The sequence below is a fragment of the Physeter macrocephalus genome, chromosome 19 (assembly GCF_002837175.3).
Source record: "Physeter macrocephalus isolate SW-GA chromosome 19, ASM283717v5, whole genome shotgun sequence".
Classification (NCBI taxonomy): Eukaryota; Metazoa; Chordata; class Mammalia; order Artiodactyla; family Physeteridae; genus Physeter; species Physeter macrocephalus.
The window spans coordinates 19,022,426-19,032,115 of record NC_041232.1 but is presented as its reverse complement, the minus strand read 5'-3'; the positions used below and the strand labels follow the sequence as shown (position 1 = coordinate 19,032,115).

Genomic DNA, 9,690 nt, shown 5'->3' with positions numbered 1-9,690 from the left:
GGCCCTTAGCAGTTGCAGAGCTAAACCTCCCCTCCCTGGCACGGCCTGGGAGCGCCCCACAGGATGAGGGAGAGGACAGCAGTCAGGCAAAGGTTAGGGAGGAAAGCGCAGGCAGAGTCCCAGAAGGGCTCCAGGAAATGTTTGTATTTCTCCACCGGGAGGGAGGACAAATAAGCTTTTTTTTCCGTTCCTTCTGGGCAGCTTTGCTTATTCTCCAGCTAAGAGAGAGGCTGAAAATAAAAATCATTCTGGGACAGGACTCAGCCACTCCTCTCCAGCACGAATCTCCTCGGACCCGCCAGCTGCCTCCCAGAGAAGACAACTGCGTGAAATTACCTGCGTTGCAAAGCCCTGGGGTGCTACATGCTTCGGCTCTCAGGGAGACAGGCAGCTTGTGACCCAGGCTCCAGAGACAGGACCCCCCCGCCCCGCACCTCGAGTCTCCCATTTCCTGGCCGAAGTTTCCGTTCTCCGCAGAGTGGCTGCATCCACGCACACGTGTGGTACCTGTGTCCCAGGGCGAAGCAGTTGGAAACGCAGCAGCTGGAGCGTTCAGGTAAGCGTCTGTGTTTTGCGCGGAACCCCACAGCCCGACACACAGAACGCTGGTCCTCCGTCCACCATGGAAAACGGGTCGTGCTGCCTCATCCAGGGGGACACCATCTCCCAGGTGATGCCACCGCTGCTGATCCTGGCCTTCGTGCTGGGCGCCCTGGGCAACGGCATCGCCCTGTGTGGTTTCTGCTTTCACATGAAGACCTGGAAGCCGAGTACTATTTACCTCTTCAACTTGGCTGTGGCCGACTTCCTTCTCATGATCTGCCTGCCCTTCCGGACAGACTACTACCGCAGACACAGGCAGTGGGCCTTTGAGGACATCCCCTGTCGGGTGGCACTCTTCATGCTGGCCACGAACAGGGCGGGGAGCGTCGTCTTCCTCACGGTGGTGGCCGTGGACAGGTATTTTAAAGTGGTCCACCCCCACCACGTGGTGAATGCCGTCTCCAGCCGGACTGCAGTTGGCATTGTCTGCGCCCTTTGGGCCGTGGTCATCCTGGGGACCCTGTACCTTTTGATGGAGAGCCATCTGTGTGTGCAAGAGAAGACCATAACTTGTGAGAGCTTCATCATGGAGTCGGCCAACGGCTGGCACGACGTCATGTTCCAGCTGGAATTCTTCCTGCCCCTCAGCATCATCTTGTTCTGCTCCTTCAAGATCATCTGGAGTCTGAAGCGGAGGCAGCACCTGGCCAGGCAGACTCGGATGAAGAAGGCTACCCGCTTCATCATGGTGGTGGCGGCCGTGTTCATCACCTGCTACCTGCCCAGCGTGTCGGCCAGGCTATACTTCCTCTGGACAGTGCCTACCAGCGCCTGCAATCCCTTTGTCCACGTAGCCCTCCATGTCACCCTAAGCTTCACCTACGTGAACAGCATGCTGGACCCCCTGGTGTATTATTTTTCAAGTCCCTCGTTCCCCAAATTCTACTCCAAGCTCAAAATCCACAGTTTGAGACCTAAGCGTCCAGGACACTCCAAGAGGCCAGAAGAGATGTCCATTTCAAACCTTTGTCACAAGAGTTGCATCAGTGTGGCAAATAGCTTCCAAAGCCAATCCGATGTGCAGTGAGATCTCCAAATGTGATGGATGGCACCGGAACAGACGGATGGACAAAATCAAGGGAGACCCACGCGCGACTTAGAAAGAATTCATGCTGAGGGGTGGAGAGCTTTGAAAATGCCATTCTTTCTTAGCTGTATCCTCCTTACTCTGTTAGATACGAAATTCAGATCACTATGTCTTTTTGGAAGGTTCCAGTTGAGAAGTGAGTCGGTTGCATTTATATGATTTGATTCCAGTGACAGGGGCGTGTGTGTGTGTGTGTGTGTGTGTGTGTGTGTGTGTGTGTGTGTGTGTTGGGTAGTGGGTTGGGAAGAGCTTGGCTCCTGTGTATTTTTAAATGGCTGAGTTAATAGGTACTAATGTTTAAATCCATCATGTTCTCTCTCTGGGGGAGTTAGTGAATTTAATAACCTATCCTCTGACCTTAAATTCTTACTTGTCTTGGGAAATAGAAACTAGTGTAAATCAATATTTTTATTTCAGGCAGAGTGAAGCTCTTTAGACTGGGAAGTCTCGACCCCGATGATTTTCATCTTCCTGGGGCCCCTCTGTACTTTTCTGACTTCTCAGGAACCCAAGAAAAATGACAGCCAAACAATCTGCTCCCACCTTCTTGGAGCTCCAAGTTTATCTGCAAGTCTTTGCATTTCAAAGAAAGTACTGGAGGATATGTTTACCTGCCCTGAATTTTCCAGTGGGAGCTGAGTGCTTGAAAAAATCCCGTTAGCCTTTGGGAAGTGCTGAGTCTGGCGTAATTGCTCTGGCTGCTTGTTATGTGACTATGAGTTTGAATTATTCAATCACTCATTTTCTACGTATTTCCTGAATTAATATTCTGTGCCAGGTACTGTGTTAATGTCCCTTTTACCTGGACGGTCCTTAGTCAACTTGTGTGTGGCGGGGTGGGAGGTGTGTGTGTAGCAAGCAGACAGAAGTTAATGAAGTTCACCCTTTCATTGACTATAGTTTCTAGACCTGTTCTCTGCAAACACCAGTGTTTTCCTCTTATTGTAGGATTCCATACGAACATGAAAGGGAGGAGAGGGTAGTACCCCTTACACACATGAATTTCCCAAATATGTCCATAGGACCCTCAAAACTGGATGATTGTATGAATGACATGCTGCCCCTGCCCTGGATTAGGGGAAAGATTCCAAGCCAACCTTAGCTCCGTTCTCAAGCCACAAAATGGTGAAAGTGTTCGCGGCTCCTTTATTTACACTTTCTCAAATTCCCGGGGGACTGCCTGCAGTTAAGGCCCTTACCAGCTTTTCATTCTTTAGCCTTGAAGCATCCCGCTAGGCTGCTCCTATTAATTCCTTTTTCAGGGGCACTGCACAGCCCAGGGATGGGCTGTACAAAGCTCAAATCACAGCTCAATTGCTTACGATGTGTGATCTAGGGACAGATTTTTTTTTCCTTTGGCCGCACCGCGGCATGCGGAATCTTCGTTCTCTGACCAGAGATCAAACCTGTGCCCCCTGCAGTGGAAGCTCCGAGACCTAACCACTGGACCACTAGGGAATTCCCTGGGGGAAGATTTTACCTGACCACGTTTAGTTTCAATTTCCTCATCTGTCAAATAGGGGTAACAATAACGTTGACATCAGAAGGACATTGGGTGGATTCATTGAATGTAGGATCCTGAAGCACAGGGACTTTGTTTACTACTATGTACCCAGAGCCTAGAGGCATGCCTGCACATAGTAGGTGCTCAGTAAATATTTGAATGAATGAATAAGTGCATGTAAAACGTTAAGCGCAGTGTCTGGCAGTAAGTGCATGATATTATGATGTATTATGTTAACACACACTACATATAAAGAAACTGAGGCACAGAGGCAATTTCCCCCGGGGCTCAGAGCCCGTAAGTAGCTGCTCTGTTGTGACTGCTTGAGTTCCCTGGCTCTCTAGCTTCCAGGGGAGAAGTGAAAGCAAGGATTCTTGTTAGCATCCAAGAACCATGTATCCTCTTGATAGAAATCTGTGAAAACCCCACACTTCTGCTTTAAATTCTATTCTTAGCTCATTCTTTCCTGCGCTGTCCCCTTGTTGCTTCATCTTAATAAAAACGGATTCCAAAAGAAAGTCCGCGTCCTGTGTGTGATCCTATGTTAAAAGATTCATGAGAGGGCTTCCCTGGTGGCGCAGTGGTTGAGAGTCCGCTTGCCGATGCAGGGGACACAGGTTCGTGTCGCGGTCTGGGAAGATCCCACATGCCGCGGAGCTTTGTGTTCCCTAGGAAGGCCTGCAAAGAACAAAATACTATTTATTTCAGGTTTTCCCACTAAAATATAATAAAAAAGACAACTGCAAGTCACACTCTATTATGAATCAGGAAATGGCTAACACAGAAGAAGCAATATAAATCTAAATCAGTCCCCTCCATCCCCAAAAAAGGGGTTTAAAAGTGAGTTCTTAAAACCATTGCTTTTAAACCTTGAGATTGTTTGCCTACTTTCTATGGAGTCAGTAAATGAGATAGATGGAATACTAAAATATGTAATAGAAACCCAGTATTTAAAAACTAAAAACAAACAGAACAAAAAACACTAACACAAAAGATTTAGGAAAAAAAGAAAAAACAAAGTGATAAAAATTTAGGGATTGAGAGAGCAGAAACGGGGGGGGGGGGAAAGTTAAACAGAGGAGAAGAATAAGAATTTTCTTAAACTGCTTTCTAGTACTAGCCCTGTATCAATTTAAAAGCCATGCAGGGAATTCCCTGGTGGTGCAGTGGTTGAGAGTCCGCCTGCCAATGCAGGGGACAACGGGTTCATGCCCTGGTCCGGGAAGATCCCACATGCCATGGAGTGGCTGGGCCCGTGAGCCATGGCGGGAGAGGCCACAACAGTGAGAGGCCCGCGTACCGGAAAAAAAAAAAAAAAAGATTCATGAGGGGCTAAAGACTGCAGACGTAGAGAATGGACTTGAGGACATGGGGAGGGGGAAGGGTAAGCTGGGAAGAAGTGAGAGAGTGGCATGGACTTACATACACTACCAAATGTAAAATAGATAGCTAGTGGGAAGCAGCCACATAGCACAGGGAGATTCTGAAGAGTCATATAGCTTTGTTGACAAAGCTTTGTTTAAACTGCCTGGAATAGGAAAATGTCATCGATTTAAAAGAAATATTGTGTCCTCTGACTCAGGGTCTTTCAGGAAAGTCACATAAAAGCGAGAAGGGATAGTAGGCCATTATGGTTCAGGAACTGTATGGAAAATATAAGAGGTACCTTTTATTGGTGCTGACAACATAAAAATTTAGGTTCTGGTCTATTCTCAGAATGGGTTTCCTTACCCTTTCTGACCACTGACATGGTTAAGATGGTGTCTGAGGTCACCAGTGTGCAGGGGCTGCTTGGATGGGATTGGAACTCTGGGCACAAGGGGTTGAGCCATTTATTAAAGGTTCCCTAGCAAGGTGGGGAAGTGGCCACACGGCAACGCACAGTCTCAGCTTGCTGCTTCCTGGGCCTTCAAATCCACAGAGGTTTCCAATATTACTCAAGACTCCATCATCCCGGTGAGTGCATAAATGGCTTCAGGATCAGCTACATATTGAAAATTTCCAGTTCAAAGTGAAAATGCAAGGTCCCTCATTCAAAAAGAATTAAGAATTTCAAGATGGTGACAGCAGGGCGTTAGACTAAACACAGGACCCTTCTGAACTCATCCATGAAGCTGGGGCCATACATTTTATGTATAGAGAGGTCGAGATGGAGCAGATTAAATAGATGGGCTGACATATGGGCTTAATCTATACTCAGCTTCCAGTGATGATACAGTTGCAGTGAGAAGGGGGTCAATATTTTCTTCCTTGTAAAGATTCATTCATTCATTCATTCCCTCTTTCAAGGAACATTTATTAGGCACCAGCTCTGTACCAGGCACAGTAAAAACACAAAAAACATAGCCCCTCACCCCATGGGTTCCATTGTAGAAACCAAGGTAAATGTAAATTTACCATTCAGGGCAACTGCAGTGAAAGTGGTAAACTTAGGGTTCTACAGGAGAACCTAGGGGCCCTTAATCCTGGCTTAGGGGGTGAGGGAAGGCTTCTCAGAGGAAGTGACTGTGAACTTAGCCCTGAAGGATGAAGAAGAGGTAAACAGATTGAAACCTAACAGGACCCTATAGGGCTCCCAGGTGTGGAGGCCTTTTTGTCCCCCATTTCTTGTAGGCAAAACTCTAGCCTCCATGATCTTCCCTGAGTTCCAAAGGGCAGATTAGAACAGTTGCTAATCAAGGGGGGAGGAGGCAGGAAACCACTTGAGGTGAGATTAAAGGGACTAGAAAAGCTCATCAAGATTAGGAGACCAAGGACTTCCCTGGTGGCACAGTGGTTAAGAATCCTGCTGCCAGTGCAGGGGACACGGGTTAGAGCCCTGGTCTGGGAAGATCCCACATGCCACGGAGCAGCTAAGCCCGTGCGCCACAACTACTGAGCCTGCGCTCTAGAGCCCGCGAGCCACAACTATTGAGCCTGAGTGCCACAACTACTGAAGCCCACGCACCTAGAGCCCGTGCTCTGCAACAAGAGAAGCCACCCAATGAGAAGCCAGCGAACCGCAACTTAGAGTAGCCCCCGCTCGCCGCAATAGAGAAAAGCCCGCGTGCAGCAATGAAGACCCAAGACAGCCAAAAATAAAAATACATAAATTAATTAAAAAAAAAAAAAGATTAGGAGACCAACCAGCTGAGATCCCACGCGCACACCCTAATCTTGTCAGCAACCCCACTCTTTTGAAACTTTGCAGAAGAAAGAAGAATGCAGGACTGTTACTGTCTTGATCCTTATCACATACCCGTGACCATAAGCCCCTACTATAAGACCCCTCCCTATTCTGCAGGGAGGGGGGCACAGTTCTTGAGGCACTAGCCTACTGTGTTCCCTCTTTGCCTGGCAAAGAAATAAAGCCACTCTTTCTTTCTCCTCCATAACTCTGTCTCTGTTTCTGTTCGGCATCGGTGCACAGAGAGTCAAGATTTTGGCATCTAGATGACTCAGCGGGGAAAGGTGTTCCACTTAGAGCGGAGAGAGATGAGAACGCAGATCGTTTGGGAACTGCAGGAAGATCAATGGGACAGGAAAGAAAAGTCCAGGCTGGGCTACAACAACCTGGTGAGAGGTGAAGCCCTGAGATCCACCCGGTGAGAAGGGTCTGCTCACAATCTTTCCTGATAGAAGATTTGTGAATAGCCTTGCAGACCCCTTTCTTTTCAAACAGGAATTACATTTATTTAATCACAGAGGCATACATGTTTTTGTTCAAAACTCAAGGAACACACAAATATGTAAAGTAAGAAGTACGTCTTCCTTTCATTCCTCTTAATCTCATTTTCTAGAGGTGATGACTTTTTTTTTTTTTTTTTGGCCATGCCCAGGCGGCATGCAGGGATGTTTGTTCCCAGACCAGGGATTGAACGCCCGCCCCCTGCAGTGGAAGTGCGGAGTCTTAACCACTGGGCCGCCAGGGAAGTCCCGAGGTGATAACTTTTAACATTTGGGCTATATACACTCTTGCACAAAACTAATGAATCTTTAGTTTTGCTAAAGCAAGATAGATAGATAGATAGATAGGTAGATAGATAGAAAGGTAGATAGATAGATAATTTTGCAAGGTACTCTTAATCAGGAATATCTTCCTATATCAGAACAGAGATCAAGCTCCTTGTTTTTAATTATATTTCATTGTATAAATGGACCACATGTAGTTTATTTAACCAATGGCCTTTTAATAGAGATTTAAGTTATTTCCAATTTTCCTCTATTGCTGCCATCCTATGGTGAACATTCTGAATGATATATCTTTGGGTAAATGTGCCAGAGGTTTTAGAAGATAGATTCTTAGACAAGGAATTGTTGAGTCAAAGGACAGGCATATTGAGTGAGGTAGTGTGCACAGTGGCTGAGAGAATAGCCCCTGGAGCCACACTGTGTGGCTTTTGTCACCCAACAAAAAGACTGAACCAACTTAGACTCCCACCGACAGTGTATGAGAAAGACTTCTTCCATGCCTTTGCCAGCAGGCCCTTGTTTGGTTGCTTTGTTTAATAAGCATTTTTCTCCTTTTTCAAAAACGAAACAAAAACAAAAACCTTTACTCCTTTAAAGTGGTGAAGTCCAATTTATCATTTTTTTTGCTTGTTTGTGTGTTTGGTGTTGTACTTAGGAAGGCTTTGCCTAAGCCAAAGCCATGACGACTTACTCTTAGGTTTTCTTCTAAGAGTTTTATGTCTTACATTTAGGCCTGTAATCCATTCTGAGTTCATTTTTGTGTACGGTTCAAGGAAAGGATCCAACTTCATTCTTTTGCCTATTCAGTCATCCAGCAGCATTTATTAAAAAGATGATTCTTTCTCCCCTGGATTTGTTTTAGCACCCTTGTTATAAAATCAGCTGACCATAAATGCAAGAGTTTATTTCTGGACTCTCAATCCTGCTCTGTTGATCTATATATCTGTCCTTATGCCAGAACCACACTGTCTTGATTACTGTAGTTTTGCAGTAAGTTTTTAAATTGGGAAATGTGAATTCTCCAACTTTGTTCTTCTTTTTCAAGATTATTTGGTTATTCTGGTTTGCCCTTAGGTTTTTTGCAATAAATTTAACACCACGTTTCAAAACCCTGAAATACCCTTCTCCTTTCTTTTAATGTCTCTGTTAGTCAGTATCACCAGCTTCCTCTGCCCCCTTACTTCCCAATTTCTCCTACTTCATCTTCTTCACTAGTGGTTCAAAGGTCTCTCATTTCCCAAATGTCCCAACTCAATGTCATTTACTACTTGCAGAGGCAAGTCTCCCCAGATACCACCAATGAACTGTGCCTCCTGAACCCACACCCTTATGTGGCCCTCCCCATGGAATATGGACTGGCGTGGTGACTCGCCTTAGCCAGTAGAATGTGGTGGAGGTGATGTTCTGGGATTTCCGAGCCTAGGCATTAAGAAGGTCTGCCTGTGTGCTTTCGGAAGTGTTGAGTAGCCTTGTAAGAAGTCCAGCGCGCTCAGTGGAAAGAATATGTGAAGAGGCTGTGTGCAGATGGCATATAGAGAGACACAGACCATATGAAGAGGGAGAGAAGCCCAGGCATCCCAAATGGCTTGCGTGAGCCTACCTGCCATCTAAGAGACCCCAAACAAGGACCAACCAGCTGAGCCCAGTCAACCCATAGAACCATGAGAGATAATACAATGGTGATTGTTTTAAGCCACTAAAATTAGTGGTGGTTTGTGACACAGCAATAGATAACTAAAACAGAGACCCCAGCTACGTTCAAAGACAAACAGTGAGAGTGCCGAATTCTAACCACTAGACCACCAGGGACGGATGGATAAACAAGGTCCTACTGTATAGCACAGGGAACTATATTCAATATCCTGTGATAAACCATAACGGAAAAGAACATGAAAAATAATATATGTATGTGTATAACTGAGTCACTTTGCTATACAGCAGAAATTAAACACAACATTGTAAATCAACTATACTTCAATTAAAAAAAAAAGGTAAACAGTGAATTAATGTCTCTGGGGTTTCTGATCTGTAAAATGGAGATGGTGATCATAATAGGACATCTCACAGGGTTTTTGTTTTTTGGTTTTTTTTTTGTGGTACGCGGGCCTCTCACTGTTGTGGCCTCTCCCGTTGCGGAGCACAGGCTCCGGACGCGCAGGCTCAGCGGCCACGGCTCACGGGCCCAGCCGCTCCGCGGCATGTGGGATCTTCCTGGACCGGGGCACGAACCCGCATCCCCTGCCTCGGCAGGCGGACTCTCAACCACTGCGCCACCAGGGAAGCCCCACAGGGTTTTTGAGAGGATTAAATGAGATCACGTAGGCACATCTCTTAGCCTCATGCCTGGTACAAAGCAAGCATTTGATAAAGGACAGCTATTATTTTTAATTTTAAAAAGTAGTTCCATCCCGTTCAGGGGCACATTCCAGTTGTAATAAGAGAACTAGGCATGGAGATTCGAGTTAATTGTGAAAGTCACAAATGTTAAGCGGAGTTTCCCCCAAACTCGGTAGAATCACTGCCTGAGCTGTTGAAATGATTCACT

At 46.2% G+C, this 9,690-nt stretch overlaps 1 protein-coding gene across 1 annotated transcript; it reads left to right on the top strand.

Moving 5' to 3' along the window:
* Positions 1–622: 622 nt before the first annotated feature.
* On the top strand, positions 623–1,854 carry HCAR1 (hydroxycarboxylic acid receptor 1). Its single transcript, XM_007131038.3, has one exon. It carries the CDS (start codon positions 623–625, stop codon positions 1,628–1,630), a length of 1,008 nt encoding a protein of 335 aa, XP_007131100.2. The 3' UTR covers positions 1,631–1,854.
* Positions 1,855–9,690: the final 7,836 nt, after the last annotated feature.

Bases quoted from the DNA above. Each gene is read 5' to 3' on its own strand.
- HCAR1 (XM_007131038.3), top strand. From the start codon at position 623: ATGGAAAACGGGTCGTGCTGCCTCATCCAGGGGGACACCATCTCCCAG.